This window comes from Gorilla gorilla, chromosome 1 (assembly GCF_029281585.2).
Source record: "Gorilla gorilla gorilla isolate KB3781 chromosome 1, NHGRI_mGorGor1-v2.1_pri, whole genome shotgun sequence".
Taxonomy (NCBI): domain Eukaryota; kingdom Metazoa; phylum Chordata; class Mammalia; order Primates; family Hominidae; genus Gorilla; species Gorilla gorilla.
In genome coordinates this window covers 49703289-49721574 of record NC_073224.2, presented here as the reverse complement: position 1 = coordinate 49721574, position 18286 = coordinate 49703289, and the positions used below count along the sequence as shown (strand labels likewise).

The 18286-nt window shown below is 39.4% G+C and overlaps 2 protein-coding genes and 1 non-coding gene across 11 annotated transcripts in view; 1 reads left to right on the top strand and 2 right to left on the bottom strand.

Moving 5' to 3' along the window:
* Nucleotides 1–18286, top strand: part of PFKFB2 (6-phosphofructo-2-kinase/fructose-2,6-biphosphatase 2) — a 46434-nt gene that overhangs the window by 487 nt on the left and 27661 nt on the right. For 2 of the 7 annotated variants that reach the window (XM_055370237.2, XM_055370212.2), the window contains exons 2-3: nt 36–170; nt 7249–7292. The gene's annotated coding sequence lies outside the window, so the exon portion shown is untranslated. Of the gene's footprint in view, nt 1–35; nt 171–7248; nt 7293–14558; nt 14695–18106; nt 18283–18286 lie in introns of those variants that run through there. The other 5 variants (XM_063708961.1, XM_063708957.1, XM_055370229.2 and 2 more) reach the window with 3 other exon arrangements.
* On the bottom strand, nt 3774–3880 carry LOC115932424 (small nucleolar RNA U13). The gene has a single exon (XR_004068707.1). It is a non-coding gene; the product is annotated as a small nucleolar RNA U13 (small nucleolar RNA).
* YOD1 (YOD1 deubiquitinase) lies at nt 11762–18239 on the bottom strand. Of its 3 annotated transcripts, none has more exons than XM_019029915.4 (4): nt 18121–18239; nt 17263–17401; nt 15769–15928; nt 11762–14800 (listed from the first exon to the last, which is right to left on the bottom strand). In XM_019029915.4, the coding sequence occupies exons 2-4, from the start codon at nt 17311–17313 to the stop codon at nt 14097–14099; spliced, it is 915 nt and encodes a 304-aa protein (XP_018885460.1). In that variant the 5' UTR covers nt 17314–17401; nt 18121–18239; the 3' UTR covers nt 11762–14096. The 3 variants fall into 3 exon arrangements, with proteins under 3 accessions (XP_018885460.1, XP_055226233.1, XP_018885455.1); XM_055370258.2 differs by lacking the exon at nt 18121–18239 and adding an exon at nt 17939–18111; XM_019029910.4 differs by lacking the exons at nt 17263–17401; nt 18121–18239 and having other exon boundaries at nt 15769–16289.

Genomic DNA, 18286 nt, shown 5'->3' with positions numbered 1-18286 from the left:
TCATATTGTTTTTGCTTTGTTTTATTTTTGCTTAGAAATATACCAAGTCTCTAACATTCCAAGAGAGTTGGAAAGGAGGCCTGGACTACAGAAAAGGGAGGATTTCCAAAGTCAGTCAAAAGCCTGAAAGAATAAGACTTCCTGGTTGATATAGGTCATCATTTGAGGGGGTATGTGTGTCATTGCTCTTAGTATGTAAATGCCTGTTTGATGACCAGACTCTGTGGAAACTAATTACAGCCCAGCTCACCTGACTCATCTGTTCTCTCCTTCTCCATTCTTGCATGCTGTTGTGGTCATCTCTTTGACTGTCAGAGGCTAGTTTATGATTTCCTTTCTCAGTACAACCTCCCCACTTAGGCACCTCCCCTCCCCCTAAGTGCACTTGCAAGCTGTGTTAGTCCATTTGCATTGCTATAAAGGAATACCTGAGACCTAGTAATTTATAAAGAAAAGAGGTTTGGCTGGCATGGTGGCTCATGCCTGTAATTCCAGCACTTAGGATGGCCAAGGCAGGGGGATTGCTTGAGCTCAGGAGTTGGAGACCAGCCTGGGCAACATGGCAAAACCCTGTCTCTACTAAAAGTACAAAAATTAGCCAGGTATGGCAGTGCGCACCTGTAGTCCCAGGTGCTCGTGCGGTGAGGCGAAAGGATGGCTTGAGACCGGGAGATGAAGGCTGCAGTGAGCCATGATTATGCCACTGCACTCCAGCCTTGGTGACAGAGCAAGACCCTGTCTTAAAAACAAACAAACAAACAAACAAACAAAAAAAGAAAAGAGGTTTGTTTTGCTCATGATTCTACAGGCTGTACAGGCATGGTGCTAGCATCTGCTAAGCTTCTGGTAAGAGTCTCAGGAAGCTTACAATCATAACAGCAGGCAAAGGGAGAGCAGGCAGTGTCACACGGTGAGACAGGGAGCAAGAGAGAGGAAGGAGGTGCTAACATGCGTACTCAGTATACATTTATTAATATTTATTTTATTTGCTATAATGACTCATTATTAACAATAGACAGGGCCATGGAACATACACTTATCACATAGTACGTTAGTCTGTTTGCATTGGTGTAAAGGAATACCTGAGACCTAGTAATTGATATGGAAAAGGGGTTTGGCTGGGCATGATCTCATGTGAGAACTTAGAACTTACTCATTATAAAAGGACAGCACCAAGACATTCATGAGGGATCTGCCCCCATGACCCAAACGCCTCCCACTAAGTCCACCTCCAACTTTGGAGGTCACGTTTCAACATGAGATTTGGAGGGGACAGAACATTCACACTATATCACATGGCAAAAACTCTAAGCATGGCAGACTGAATAGACTGTAACCACTTGTCTCCTACCTGCTGGTGTCTTGGTTCCCAGAAATGTCACGTTTAATGGTTGACTCCACATGTCAGCATTTCCTGCTCTTGCTTTTGATTTGGTGTTACTGGATTCCTTTGAGTCACTAACATCTTTATGTTGATCACATAACAGGCAGATTAGTACCACTATAAATTCATGAGTAACAACCTCAAATGGGTACTTTATACTTGAGGCAATTACTACTTTTCTCTAGGAAGCTGGATTTCCCATTTTCTGAGACCACTCTTTTTCTCTCTCCATAAACTGTCTACCTCTCTTTCACTCCATTTTCATATAACAACTTTGTCACCAATTTTGAAAGCTTCAGTATGACAACAGTAGTCAAGAGGCAGGAATGCCACATTCCCATCCCCAAATTTACAAACCTAACTTCCTTTGCACCCATTTTCTTCTTTTTCCCTGTTGGTACAACAACAACAAAAACCATGTTTTTCCTATAAAATCCTGTCATCCATTATGTGTGCTCTGAATCTCATTTCACCAACTCTATCCCTGTAACCTTCTCTCCTGCATCATCATTTTGACCTTTCTCCTAAAATAATTCCCATCAGCTTTTTAAAATCTGCTGTCAGTTACCACACATCCAACTGCTTGTTAACTAATTTGTTAAAAATTACTTGAAAGTTAGCAGCTCACTAACTTCCGAAATGTTGTTGCTATTATTTACCCCACTATCTCTTTGTCCTTGAGTGTAATTCCATTACTATCATTTTACTGAAGTTTTGGGAGAGTGGAGGTTAGTGAATATGTTCAACTTGTTATCTTTAACCAGACATCCCTATTTACTCTTCAACTCATTTCTATCTGGCTACTTTCTCCTTGACTCCCCTAAAACAGCTCATGCTAAGGTCATCAATGAACTCCAGTTTGCCAAATCCTATAGACTGAATTCTTCTCTATCTTGTCTTTCTATAACATCCAACACAGCTGGCCACTTTCAGCTTTTTTAAAAAACTATTTTCTCTTGAATTCCATGACATAAAGTTCTCTTGCTTCTCTAATCTCTCCTGAACCCTCAGTTATCCTTGGTGGCTCTTTCTTCAACTAACTTTTAAATGCTAGTTCTTCTTCCCTTACCTGGCTCCTTAAATGTTGGGAGTTACTTGCAGCTTGGTGCTGAGTCTTCCTCCCTATATACACTCTCTCTACCTTCTCTCTTCCATCCACACAGCTTTTATCTATAGGTCAACAAGTCCAAAATTTAGGTCTTTGTCTTTAGATATATCTTTTGAACTTCAGACCTGTAGATGCCTACATGATCTCTGCTTTCACATGATTCACAAACATCTCAAACTTAACATGTCTTAACTCTTTTCTTCTCTATTCTCTCCAAATACTTCCCCCCTTCATCTTCCGTGAATCAGTAAATGTCACTTTTTCCTACCAGTTGATTGAGTAAATATTATTCCACATCACCAAGTCTTGGAGATCCTATCTCCAAATTATATCTTACATCTATCCTCTTCTCTTGACATCTACCTGGCCCAAGCCATCATCCACTTATTAGCTGTTTGTCCTTGAGGCAGTTTAAACTTTATAATTCTCAGTAATCATATCTATAAAATAGAGATGATAATAATAGCACATAACTTATAGAGTTATTGTGAAGATTACATGAGATAATACATGAAGAGTGCTGAGTATACTGTGAGCACTCAATAAATGCTAACTATGATAATGCTCACCGTCATCACTTCCATATGTTACTGTAGTAGCCTCCTCCTCACTGGTACTCCACTTCCACTCCGCCCTCTTCAATCTCTTCTCCACAGGGCAGTTACAGTAAATTTTGAGGAACATCAATCTGATGCCTTCCTTAAAATGCTTGAATATCCTCCCAATGATCTTAGGATAACTTTATTCCTTTACAGGAATAAACTTCATTGACTTTATTCATTCACATGTTCATTCATTCAACTATATATCGAATGTCTATTGTAGATCCAGCCCCTTATTAGGTGTTAGGAATACAACAATAACAAAAGTCACAACGAGTTCTGCCCTTGTGGAGTTTACAAAGTAATTATGGGCACAAACATAAAATAAGCAAATAAAGCCTGTTAAATATGAATTCGAGGAAATGCTTAATATAGCTTATAGATGCTGCAAATCTGGATCCTTGCCTGCTTCTAATACTTTATTTCATGTCCCCTTCTCCTGTTTATCATACTGTGACCAGACTGGTCTGAAAAATATTTCATTTCCTTCTGCAACATCATGTTTGCAAATGCTGTACCCTCTATTTGAAATGATTTTATTTTTCAACTGATTAGTTCTTATTCATGCTTCAGATTTCAGCTTAAATGTCACCTTCTCAAAGTCTTTCCCAGATTCACCAATTTTAATTCAATTCTCCCACCCAATTATTCTTTTCATAGCATCTGTATTTATTTTTCACATCAGACAGGTAATGTGCTGATGTCATAACAAGGTTTGAGAGAGTCATCACATCCCACATATAAGTGCAAAACCCCAATCATCACACTTATGAACTACAAAAGGATCTCATAGCACTTGTATTTTTATTTCTTTGTAGTGTTGTTTTTTCTTTCCCTCCAAATTATACCCACCACCTAGGGAAGTTCCTGGCATGACATTAGCATTCAGAAATGTTTATTAAATGAATTAATATTATTGAAATCTTGAGGTATTTGACACCATATTTTGCAATAAGTAAAAGCTCAATGAGGATTTGTTAAACCATTTAACAATTTTCCGAGATAAATTATTACCTTAGCTTTTCCTAGCCAAATTCAAGATCATTTTCTTGATCTTCATTGTAAGAGTAAGAAAAACAAGGCTAGATCTTTGGATGTTAAAGGATGAACCTAATGAGAGGGTAACTTTGGCAGTATGTCAACATAATGCAAAATCTGCTCCTTAGTTTTGTAGGTTTAAAAACTCAAATTGATCAATGTACTCCATAATATTAACACTCTAGGAGAGGTAATTCAATCCAATAAAATTCATTAGAGAAAGAGTTATCAACCCCAATACAAAATAGTTAAGTCATAGTGGAAGAAAGTTTGGAATTCCAGTAACTGTAAAATTTTGTCCATAATTAGGAATAGTAATTTTATGAAATGTCCTACATAACAGACTCTAAAAATAGATTCTTATTCCATAAAAAGGACATTTCTATTTAATTCAATATAAATATCCGACAGAATGGAAATGAACTGTGTTAGAAAAATATTTATGGTTACTTGATAAAGTGACTTTTCCTATTGGACAGTTCTAAATAAACCCTGACAAATTCTTACGAAACCCTTCTTTCCTCCATTGTTGACAGAAAAATTATTACATCATTTGTTTCATACCTGATATTTCCAAGATTACATCTTTAAAAAAAAAAAACCCACGCTTTTATGGTAGTTGTTTCTTGATTATCTTAGGAAAGGTGCTGCTGAGGACTTCTACTTCCAGGAATGCTGGACTGGGTAATTCAGACAAACTCTCCTGCTGTTTGCAGTGTAGAGCCAAAAAGATAGTGAAGAATTTGGCAGGCACTAAGGACACAGGCCTGGATCAAGGTGAGGATAGGTCTGGTGTGTTGTGTCCAACATTTGAGGCCAGCCACTTTTCCTCTGGAGACATTTGTCAGTTCCAAAATGGGTGGCTGAGATGCTGAGAGGCTGAGTGGTACTTCTGACAGCTTAAGAGAACAAGGAGAACAGTCATCAGAGTTCAGGGTCCACCAATTAATGTGCTCTAGTGAGCCACACTCACTGCAGGTTGGGACCTCAGAGAGCTGCACCATAGGAGTGAGCATGAACTCTTCCAACACTGGCGTGGGGACTAGCTGTGTTGGACTTATAAGTTATGGTGATGTCTATACACTCAATGAGATAGGTAAGGGTTATTGGGAATAATTTTGTCTACATTTTGTACTTAACTTCGGTATTGATTTCAAACCTGACTCCTGAGTCAGGAGCAACTCCAAACAACTCCAGATTAATAGCTTTTCGGCTTATTGCAATGATTCAACAGGGCCATCTTTAGGGTTTTAGAACATGGCCAAGTCATTATGACATCTGCTCCAATATCTCAAGATTCACTAATGAAGTCCTCCAAGTGAATACAGAGAAATGCCACAGGAATAAGATCAGAAAACTTCACTTCGTGTATGGAAGGAATTCTAGGAGGTCAGAAGGGCAGAGAAGTTAAAAGAGTGGCAGCTACTAAAGCAAAGAGAGAGAAGGCTATTCATTCTTTGAGAGCTATTAATAGTTTCTTAGGAATTCTTGAATTCATTTTATGAGGAAATCACAAAAGTTTCAGTGGGCTTAGGGGAATATGTTTGTGTCTTGTTTTCGTCTGGTAAACATCCTCAAAATTTATAAACAAAATAGACACAAAGACAATCCAAGTCAAAACAAAATAGAAAATATATTTGAAATGCCTGCTTTTCTGTTCTTGAATGTCTCATTCAGGCTTAGAGATATAAGATAAGCATAGATACTTACCATCCAGTAAGTATACACTTTGCCAAACGCATGTCCTGCTTTGTAGCCTTCGCCACATAACTAAGAGCACAAGCCACTCTTTTTCTAAGCTCTAATGAGATGGTAAAAAGGACAGAAAAAAACTACGTTTTACTTTTTGTAGTTATAACTAGCATTTAAAACAGGTTTTTTTTTTTTTTTTTTTGGAGACAAGAGTCTCGCTCTGTCGCCTAGGCTGGAGTGCAGTGGCGCGATCTCGGCTCACTGCAAGCTCCGCCTCCCAGGTTCACGCCATTCTCCTGCCTCAACCTCCCGAGTAGCTGGGACTACAGGCGCCCGCCACCACGCCCGGCTAATTTTTTGTATTTTTAGTAGAGACAGGGTTTCACCGTGTTAGCCAGGATGGTCTCGATCTCCTGACCTCGTGATCCGCCCTGCCTCGGCCTCCCAAAGAGCTGGGATTACAGGCGTGAGCCACCGCACCTGGCCAGATTTTTTTTTTTTTTTAATTATACTTTAAGTTCTGGGATACATGTGCAGAACGTGCAGTTTTGTTACATAGGTATACATGTGCCATGGTGGTTTGCTGCACCCATCAACCCGTCATCTACATTAGGTATTTCTCCTAATGCTATCCCTCCTCTTACACCCCACCCCACTGACAGGCCCCAATGTGTGATGTTCCCTTCCCTGTGCCCATGTGTTCTCATTGTTCAACTCCCACTTATGAGTGAGAACATGCAGTGTTTGGTTTTCTGTTCCTGTGTTAGTTTGCTGAGAATGATGGTTTCCAGCTTCATCCATGTCCCTGCAAAGGATGTGAACTCATTCTTTTCTATGGCTGCATAGTATTCCATGGTGTATATGTGCCACATTTCTTTATCCAATCTATCATTGATGGGCGTTTGGGTTGGTTCCAAGTCTTTGCTATTGTGAACAGTGCTGCAATAAACATATGTGTGCATGTGTCTTTATAGCAGAATGATTTAAATCCTTTTGGTATATACTCAGTAATGGGATTGTTGGGTCAAATGGTATTTCTAGTTCTAGATCCTTGAGGAATCGCCACACTGTCTTCCACAATGGTTGAACTAATTTACACTCCCAACAGTGTAACACGTGCCTATTTCTCCACATTCTCTCTAGCATCTGTAAAACAGATTTTAAGATGATAGGGACCTAATGACTTCTAGCACTATTTCTCATGCAAAAGACTACCTCCATTACTAATGTATTTTGATAGCTTTCATTTTCATTCTTGTTAGGTTTTTAATGTAAGTTTACTTTGCAACATTATCTATTCTTTTTTAGTCTGAGTTCTTTCCTCTAGGGCCTCAGAGAATAAATCTAATTCATCTTTTATACACGTCCCAAAATTTGAAGTTAGCTAACATGTCAATCTCTTCTTTTCCCCCTCATTTCTTCAGCCTCCACGACGGCCATCAAATCTGTTTTTCACCACATTTTACAGGTAAAACCCACATCCAAACCTCCAATGCAACATGACCAACATTAAGACTATTGCGGCCAGGCGCAGTGGCTCACGTCTGTAATTCCACCACTTGGGGAGGCTGAGGCGGGCGGTTCACAAGGTCAGGAGATCAAGACCATCCTGGCTAACGTGGTGAAACCCCATTCCTACTAAAAATACGAAAAATTAGCTGGGCATGGTGGTGGGCGCCTGTAGTCCCAGCTACTTGGGAGGCTGAGGCCAGAGAATGGTGTGAACCCGGCAGGCGGAGCTTGCAGTGAGCCGAGATCACCCCACTACGCTGCAGCCTGGGCGACACAGCAACACTCTGTCTCAAAAAAAAAAAAAAAAAAAAAAAAAAAGACTATTGCTTCCTTTTTCCTGCTCTTTCAAGTATTAAAATGCATCTATTTTTACAACCTAAGCCATAGTACTCTGTTCGGATCAGAATTAGAATTAAGTACCATTGCTTCGTCTTTTGTCAAACCAACTATAAAGCCAGGTTTTCCCTCATGCTGAACTCACATAATGGATTGTTTGGAATTCAAGGGCAGGACTTCACATTTAGGAATATTCAACGTTAGGATTTTTTGGCTTGTTGAGATTTTTGAATTGTCATTCATTGTTCTACAAATCTTCTCTGGATTTACATTATCTGTAAGCTTAATAACTGTAAGTGGTGAGTGAAAATGAATTGCATGAGGCTAAGGACATAAAACTGGTATAAGCCATAAGAGATCTCTCGCAAGTTGATTAATGGTTCATTTAAACCACCATGGTGATAGCCACGATTCCCAAACTTTTTTTTTTTTTTTTAATCATACATCAGAATCGCCTGGTGGGCTTACTAAAATTGATTGTTGGGTCTCACCAATTTCTGATGTCCTTCTGAGCACTTGCATTTCTAACAAGTTCCCAGGTAATGTGATGACCAACTTTGGGAAGCATTACTTTATGGGCACAATTAATTATTCAATAAGCTTCCATCACACAACCCAACCGATTCTTTATGAACCTTGTAATGTGAAGTTTGGCTTGACTTATTCTTATGTTGGATGTACGCTGACCCCCAGAGATATATTTTATGCTGCTGTACAAATTGATTAGATATTATTATACTTCCACGTCCAAAATTTTAAAGCTTTCAATGAGAAAGAATGGGTTAGTTTAGTTTAGTTAGGGAACCTGAACTCTGGCCAATTGTAATAGCCACAGGGTTGCTTCAAATACATGTTTAAATGTTGACATTGCCAAAGATGAAATAAACCCTCCCACAGTGATGTTGCTGTTTTCAAACAGATCTAAGTTCACAAAGATTGCAGTCTACTAGAAAATAAATATTAAGCCTTTCCACACTGACAACTTGTCAGCAACAAATATTGAATTACAAGTTGTAGGATTGGATTTAGAAAAAAATTTAGTCAATGAATGGGAATTTCAACCTTTCGTTGTTAAGGAGAAATACCTTAGTTTCTCCTGTCTCATTCATTGAGTCTGCCTAAAGGGTGATATTTGGCAGATTTTGGTACCTTAGTTAAAGATTCGGTAAGTTTTTGATAATATGTATATTGAGTAAAATAGCCGTTCAGTGGCCATCTGCCCTGATCCCAAAATATACTCAAACAACGTTTTCACTTCATTTATTCCTTTGAAACAAGTCACTTAATACAGCATTTAGATATTTAAAGTCATACACCTCATAAATAAAATCAATGCATCTTAATGACAATGGCAAAATCACATAAGAGTTGTAGAAAATGAAGTTAGACATCTTCCAGGTAGCAGCAGTGCATTACTTCAAAAAATGCTGGCAAATAGGCAAAACATTTTTAAAACAAGAAAACACTGTCCATCTGCATTAAGAAAAAATATTTTCTTATGCTGTTTTGCCCATCCCTACTTTTTCAAGTCATATTCTAAGCTCTAATTTGACAGTCTTTACTTGTGGTTTTCTTTTTGCGTTAGGAACCTCTGTCTCTACTGCATTAATACAGAAACTATAGGAATATTGTTGTTCTCTAACCCTTTTCACAAGCTGTTCATATTCATTCTGTATTTAGGCTGAATTCAAATTTTTTTCAAGGAAAAATACTATTCTGCTAAGTACATATTTCCTGTAAACAGATGGAGTCCTGAATGGCACCAATGTGACTGGAAAACTGACAAAAATTAGGTCCCCTGGTCCTTTAAGTAACTTACGGGCTAATTACATAGCCTATACCAGTTTATAAAGTAGACTCATGTAATCATATTAGAAATTCTGAGCCTAAGATGATCCTTTCTGTTTACCTACAACTTTATCAAATTATATCTTCACCATTCCTAAACTCCTATATGTTGGTTAGTACTTTTAAAAACATATGTATAAAAGGGCATCATGGCAAAATGCTTATAATTCATGGTTTCATACTTTAATGATAAGCTTTTTCACCTATGGCCATGCTACATTCTATGACAAGAAATGGGGAAGAAGGGTTGAGTTGACACAAAGGCATTGCTTTAAAAATGTTTGGAAAAGCATAATTCATGACTAGGAATGCATCTATTTGACAATCTCTTCATCAGTGGTACTTTGTCCTCTTGGCCCTTTTCTCCCTTCACTCTACCATGAGGGGGTTACCAACCTCCTTTAAATGTGTATGAATCAAGACCTAAATCAGCACCCTACAATTCAACATCAATAATAATTTTAAGTCAAATATTCAAAGCACTGTAAGCAAAATGCTAGATAATTTTGAGAAAAATAAACACTCTCCCACAACCAGGGACACTTAATATTCTTTTTATGTTGAATGAAATGTGCTGAAATACTGTAACATAAGAAAACAGCTTTAGTTAATAAACTAGCTTATTCAAATCAAGTGTTTCACTTTGGACTTAAAATGATGCCACTTGTATATGACACGTTTAAGGCCTCTGACTCAAAAATCAGCTTCCTTATAAGTCTGCTTGGAAACAAGTTTTAAGGATCGAATCTTTTAGAAATTATCAGTCATCTTTGCACTACAAGGACAAATTTGAATACTGCATTGTATAATAATACAAGGTATTCACATTATAATAATAAGTAACATTTTTAATGCTAGGGCACAGACCATGCTCCTAATAGTTACTGAAATTGAGTTCTACTGTTATCAAAACACCAGAATGTTGTGCCAATAGATACACTCTACACTGATGGCAATCTTTGATTAAGAAGAGCTGATGGTTAGTAGCTCAAGAATTGTACTTTAATGTCCTTAATTAGATCCCTAGAGGGCCAACATGTAAACTTTTATTCCATATATATTTTTTAAAGTGCTGCAAACAAATGTGTCTCCACACATGAAAGAACATAATTCTTACTATGTTTAGGAAGGCCACCTGATTTGTCAAAAAAAAGAAAAAAAAATCACTCTTGCTTAATCTTGCATACTTCCCATTCCATTTTTTTTTCCAAAAAGATGTAAGAAAACTATGTTTAGCTTAGGGCAACCTGCAACACCCACGTTTTAATCCCTCCACAGAAGGAATAAACTAGAGAAGCAAGTTAGGCATGGGCATTTAGGGACACAGACAAATTAGATAGATAACATAATGTTAGTTAATTCCTCATTATTTTGCTGGGACTTCATGGAATAATCAAGCGGCATGACTACATTAGTTGTTAAAAACAGGGTCAAACTGACCAGCAGTCAAGCCTCAAGGGTACCACTTGACTATGCTAATTTCATGGGAAACAATGAAGAAATCAACCATGAACCATTAGCAAAAGATGGAACACACTAATGTCTTCACTTGGGTAACACATCACAAAATTTCCAGGTATGTTAAATTTTAGCTTCTGAAATCACTTTATTCAGGAGTGAATCTTCATAGTACTACATCTGACCTTTAATCCAAAGAAGAGTAAGAGAAAGGAAGAAGGGTGGGGTGGGAAAGTGAGGGTCTTTATTCACTTTGCTACTAATATAAATTGTCATTTTAATTTTTAAAAAAATTCCTCTATGGCAGGCAAAAACCCAAGGAATAGGAAAGATTTCATTCTGCTCTAGTACAAAACCTAAGACATTTAATCCTCCTGAAAGTTGTAAGTCCATAGATTTTCAAAATTCCCAAGATGAGAATTTACTCCCTTTAATAACTAATTCCAAGAGTTTAATAAGCACAGTAAAAAATAAAAACAAACAAACAAACAAAAAGCAAACCCCTGTAAATTCTGTGAGGCTTAAAAGCTTGAGTTTAGAATGAGCAAAGGTTTAGGTTTTTAATCCTCAATAATTAAATCAGATGGTCCACAAATAAAGCTTCACCTTGAATTTTCCAGGATCAGAACACTAAAGTACTAGTGCTAAATTTCAGCAGACTAAAGAGTCATTTTTGAAAGGAATTTGACAGAGTATCAGTGTCCAACCGGTAAATGGACAACCTAGATAACAGATAAAATAGAATGAAATAAGATCCCCTGAATAAATACTTGACACTTAATATGTAAACAAAGCCCTTACAATGAAGGGGTTTAATTCTGTAAAATATCAGTGTTCTATTCCTTTCCATTTGTTAAATTTACCCATTGTAGAAAATATATACTGAATTTTAAAGTGACAGAAACTTATGTTGGAACATATCAAAACATATGACAGAAACATATCAAAACATGCCTGGCACAGTATAAATTACTCAATAAATATTTGTTGCATGAATAAACTTCTAGATCTAAAGCTGTAGTAAGCAAATGTCAACTCTGTGTCCTGAAGTAGCAAAGAAAGGAAGGCAAGCTTTCTGAGTAATGATGCATAAAGCTCAATTTGATAATTGTTATCTAGTGGTATATTCTTAATTTACAGTTTTAAATTTAGTATTTTCTGGGAGAAGTAAAAAAGATACAAAACCAAAACCATCCAGACCAGATGAGAGTCAGGTGTGGAGAGATTTTTCAATCCCATTAATTTGAACACATTATGATTGCCAAACATTAAGTATCATAAGCTCATCAGTGCTATTTTTAAGGCTCAGTAAAATAGAAAACTAAACACTTTTAAGTTATGCTGACCATAACAGCTTATATTGTCTAAAATAACTATGCACACAAAAGGTACTCAAGAAATGTCATCTGACGATTTCAAACAAACTTTGTGAATTGTTCCTTAAAAGTTCTTTTCTCTTATACTGTTCAAATGTTCCTTAATTTTATATGGCCACCTTCACCAAGTGAAAGTGCTAAAAATAAATGTCAATTTTAAAACATTTGCTAGGAAGATATGCTGAAAAAGATCCAAGTGCTTTAAAGTATACCACTGAATTTCTAAGTGAGATACTTAATAAAAAATGAGACCAAAATAACAAAACTTCACAACATTAAGCCTCTTCACATTATGTGAGATAATACATAACAAATTATAATTTAGCATCCCTGATCAGAATAATTAAGAAAAGAGGTAGAAAACTTTTATCTGGAAGATCTTGTAGTGAAGCTAAGTTTTAGAGGGTGTGCCTTGCGGATTAGTCCACTAAGCAAATGGCTACACATCTAGTACTAGGAAGAAGCAGAATTCTGAGAAAGCTGCATAAGGCAAGGATTTACAATTTTTTCTATTTTGGAAGTGAAACTAGTTCATTCAACAGTATTACTCCAATTACTTTAAAACTTCAAAAATCAAAGTAAAAGACTGCAGATAAGCAAAGTGCTAATTTGCAGAAATGTGAAATTATTTAAAATAACTTTAGTGGAGGGATAAGGCTAGCACAAAAGCAAACACTCTTTAGGTGTGCAAAAAATCTTACAAAAACCAACCCAAAGCAGAGCATTATTACTTGAAAAAAATTTTTTGGAGGAAGTGCTCTTAACAAAAAGCTGAGAAAATTAAATCCTCCCGATAAACTTTACGCAAATGAAGAAAAAACTGAGGACTCGAATTTCAAGGAATTTCAATTGAAAAAGTACCCTGCTTAACTTTAAAATGTTATCCAATGTGACAAAGACCAATACATGAATTGCATTAAAATGCGAGGCCATCGGTCTTTTAAAGCTTCAGGAAGCTGCTCAGGCACCTTTTCCCTCATACATTCTACGTTTTATATGCTAGAGATCTTAAACAGGGCACAATCAGTTCCTGTTTTGTGATAACATTCTCAAGGATGAGACTCATCCCTGTAAAAATTGCTTGTGATGTACTTATCAGTGGTTAAGCACACATTTATAATGTCTACCAAATTGCAATATAAAATCAGTTTGGACAATTCTGAGTATCTTCATTTGATGAATCAATTCATAATTTAGAAACTTAACTCATTCAGAGTTTTTAAAAAAGACTCAGTTACTGGAGACACTGTGGTAAATGTCCAGTGGACTCACAGGAGGCCTTCCACATTACCCAAAATGTGATGCTTTCTTCTACAAGTTAAAGCTGCTGGGTGCTAGTTTATAACACTCAATCTCAATCGTATGCCCAGTGGACTCACAGGAGGCCTTCCACATTACCCAAAATGTGATGCTTTCTTCTACAAGTTAAAGCTGCTGGGTGCTAGTTTATAATACTCAATCTCAACCTTCAGGTCAGTGTCAGTAGGTGGCAAGGATCACCTATTCTGTCACTCCAGCAGAAACAGGCATGTATGTACAGTTTACCACTGTAGACACACATCTGTAAACTTGCACACTAATTTTAATCTTAACAAGGAATTTCAGTGTCTTAGTGGTTTTAAGTTAAAAGGATGGTTCAAGCATTGTATCCTTTGTTCTTTACGGTTACGATAGCTTATTGGAAAACCCAGAGCCTTCTGGATGTGTGAGGTAGTAGGCTTCAACCCTCATTCATGCATAGGTCACACTTCTCCAAAGTTGGTATGGCCTGTCTCCTTGGCATGTTCCCTTGCTTCTGCTTGTCCAGTTAATCCTTTCTGACATACCATGCATCTCAGGGTGAAGCGGTTGACATCAGTAAACTGTCTCCTTCTTCTAGCTTCATCTGCTAATTCCAGTGCTTGTACAAGAACAATATCATCATTAGAGGAGAAAATGGTCAGAGGAGGTGTATCTGGATCAGGGAAGTTATGCTGAAGTGGATCATAGTGGATGCCATCATAAATAAGCAGAACCCTTTTGGTATATCCTGCATCTTCCCCAAAACGATCAATTCTTACTGTCTGTGTATCCACTACACATATTTCACATTGGTAAAACTTGGACAAAATCGATATCTCTATTGCTCCTCCCCAAGTGTCATCCCTTTTGATCCAGTCACAGTACTCTTGATTTGTTTTTCCCAGTATTGCCTCACTATAGAAGTCTGGATCGCTTGCTACAATTTGTGCTATGAGGCGTCTCATCTCAGGGGCACAAGCTGGATTCAAGACTCCTCCTTCGACGACATAGTACACACTGGTAAAGAGGCAAGAGTTGTCTGCTGGGACCACGGTTCTGGTAAGCACAGGCAAAGTTTCCCTGACGTAACTAGAAGCACCACGTTTAGTAAATGCAGGTGAACTTCTGGGCCTGGTTTGGTCTTCTTCAATGATCAGCATGTCACCTGTTAAAAATAAAACAAATCCCGATCTGCAAAGAAATTACAGAAGAAACCGAGTGTTCTCTAGCCAAGTCTGTAAATTACAAACTGAAGGAGTTAAAGCAAAAACTGGGGTTACTAAGGAGAATACAGTTTTGCAAGTAAGTTACCAGTAACAATCTTTGTTCACTGAATTTTCATAAAGATGAAAAAAGAACAAAAAACACTTGAGGTTGCATCCCAATTTAGTGAAGGGGTCTGGAGTAAACAACTTCAAGCTTACCTAAAAAGATACATTTCAAAAACAAAATTTCCTTTCCTTATACAGTATTTTACAGAAGGTGCTCACTACAGAGTAGGCCGCTAGGGGGTTCTCCTTCTCCGGAAACTTATCTACTCTATTGAGTGTTTACAACATCCTTGATACAGCAACTGAAAGCTTTTAATTATAAACACTGATGTTCAAGTTTTGATATGGCACAGAAATAACTGCTGCTGGTTAGAAATTGAAAGAGCTTTCAGTGGGTGTTTAAAAGCTAACTCGAAAATGAGTATGCCTGTCAAACGAAGTATCTACGAAGGGGACTGCAAAAATGAATCAAGAAAAAAAAAATCCTGCACTCTTGAGATCTCATCGGTGATATAGGGAAAAAGAGACATAAGGACAGAGAAAATAGGCCCTACTTCTTTATATTTTTGTGGACGCCGAGGAAAAACAAAATGGGATAGTTTCAAAGCCGACCAGAAAGCGGAATGGGGAAGGGGGTCTTCAAGGCTTTGGGTTCCCTTTCAACCCTGTGTCAAGACAAGGAGTTGCTAGACACTTGCCCTGGCCCCCATCAGAGCTCTCTGTTCTTTGATCTATCCTCGCCCCTGGCCTCAAAGCCCCCCCGCGGACTCACAGCCACCTTGCCTTGACTGGTGTTCTGTTCTCTCTCACGCCCCTCGCCATCCTCCCGGGACTTTCCCTGGCCCCAGCCCTGATTCCTTACCAGATTGGATGGGCAAGTCTTCCAGAATGGTATCCCCATTGCTGAGATCCAGGCACTCGGGAGGGTATCCGACGAGGATTCGCTGACCGCCGGGGGCGATCCCGGTGATGGCGGCAATTTGGCCCTGGAGTTCCCGCACCCGGGTCCGGCTGGACAGCCCCTGCAAAACATGGGTGCCATCCTTGGCCTTGCAGCGGAGCCGCCACATCGTGTCGGTCCGGCTGCCCACAGGCCAGGCACCCTCGGGGCCAGCTTTGGTCCCGGCAGCCTGTTGGGAGACGCCGCCGGGGAAACCAGGCGCCGGGTGGACTCCAAAATGGCGACCTTTAGCGGGGCCAAACATCGCGAGAAGTTGCGGGTGGTTGCAGTTCTCGCGACGCTTCGGTGCGGCTTCTGCCTTAGCACCTTAGCAAGCGTGAACTCTTTTAAAGTGACAACTGATTTTTCCCGCACCCTCAGAACGAAGATGTCAACCTCCGTATTCCTAAAGGACAACGGGTCTTGCTACCTATAGAGCGAGTGAGGTGCCCTCCGCGTGGGTAGCATATATGCTCAAGAAAAGAGGGCGGGGGAAGGAGTTCCTGAATGAAGGTCTGGAGATTGGAATGTGACCTTGCACTTAGTGAGGTCGGAAATTATTAAATTGGGGCTTCCACACTACACCCAGACTATACCAGGAGAAACAGAATCATAGTTCACAACGCAAACGAATGCCAGGAATGGTCAGTGAGTCAAAGGACCAGTCAAAAACAATCATACTTGTGACTAGACTCGTGGCTGCATTAAACATTGACTCATTGGGGTTCCAGGGGCCAAAAGACTGGCCTTTCTGCCTCCCTGGGACTGTGCTTGAAAACGTCTATTTGCCACATCGGAAAGCACAGTATGAGGTCAGCATCTGGGCCCAGGGCAGCTGCCTCATTCAGGTGGTGGCAGTGTAAGGAGTCATGTAACGCGTGTCATCAGATTCCAGTTCAGTTCCTGGGCATAAAAATATGAAGACTTCATTCCTGCCTTCATTGTAACAAGTATTCATTGCAGTTGGGAGACAGGGTGGGGTGTGAGACACACAGCCACTGAATTTCAAAGCAACGTGATAATGCTAGATTATCTGTACCTTTTCAAACGTGTATGCCTAGAACCTAGGACTGTGCCTCGCAAATAAAAAGTGTTCAACAAATACTGGTTGAATGAATAAAGACAGAGTTGTATAGACATAGAGAGGGCAACTAGAGCACTCTGGGAGTTGTAAAAAGCCTCAAAGAGGAGATAACTGTTTGAACTTTTGGAAGAATTGGTTTAATTCCCAGGCGAAGGAGGAATAAAGACATCCCTGAATTTATATCTCTCTTTTCCAAGAAATCCATACTCATTGTTCTTTATCCAGCCGGGATCCAGACAGCAAGTCCCACTTGCCGAGAGTGGGTTTATCAAGCATCAAACGGGCCCGCTGGAGCAACTATGAAAAGTGTAGTTCACTTGGTGCAAACTCACCTCCACTGTAAAAGACTTTGCTTCTGAATAAATTATATGTAATGTTTCCATCTTTTCACATCTTTCATGACTCAATTTTTTTTTGCTGGTGCAATTTTCCTCCTTGGTTCTTCAAGACGACTACAACGGATGATACAGCCTGGATTAGGGGGTAGGTAGGAGGGAAGGTAGGAGTGGTTAGAAGTCCACCGGGGTGGCCGGGCGCAGTGGCTCACACGTGTAATCCCAGCACTTTGGGAGGCCGAGGCGGGTGAATCACCCGAGGTCAGAAGTTCGAGACCAGCCTCATCAATATGGAGAAACCCCGTCTTTACTAAAAATACAAAATTAGCTGGGCGTGGTGGCGCATGCCTGTAATTCTAGATACTGGGAGGCAGGAGAATCGCTTGAACACGGGAGGCAAAAGTTGCGGTGCCAAGGTCGTGCCATTGCACTTCAGCCTGGGCAACAAGAGCAAAACTCCATCTCAAAAAACAAAAACCAAACCAAACCAAAACAAAAAAAAAACTCCAATGGGGTGTATGGCTGGGTCCAGAGAAGCTTCTGGTTCAACGATGAGAGTGGTTGATTTTCTTAGGTTACAGCGTCTGACCTGTGGGGTATGTATACACCCTAAGGCATAATTAGCTCAAGTGTTGTGGTAGTTTATTCTAGCAAAAACATCTTTAAAGCTTACGTTCCCATTTATGGATCTAATGAGGTTCTGCTGGGATTCAGGAATGAGAGCGTTAATCTTTGCAGCATTTTCTCGTCACCCGGCACACCCCCTCTCAAGACGTCTACCGAATAGTCTACTCTCGCGAGAGTCAGAAAAAAGTCAAGCTTTTTATTAACACCGCCCCCAGCCCTATTAGTTACCAAGCAACAGTGCCACCAGGCTCCTCGGCGCTGGGAAACTCGGGAGCTTGTGATCTCTCTGGTTCCGACTTCCAGCCGCCTTCCCGAGCCAGTTAGGCGATTGCGACCCTGCCCCGCCCCCTGGGTCCTGCAGGCGCCCGATTGGTGGATGATTCTCTCCAGGTGA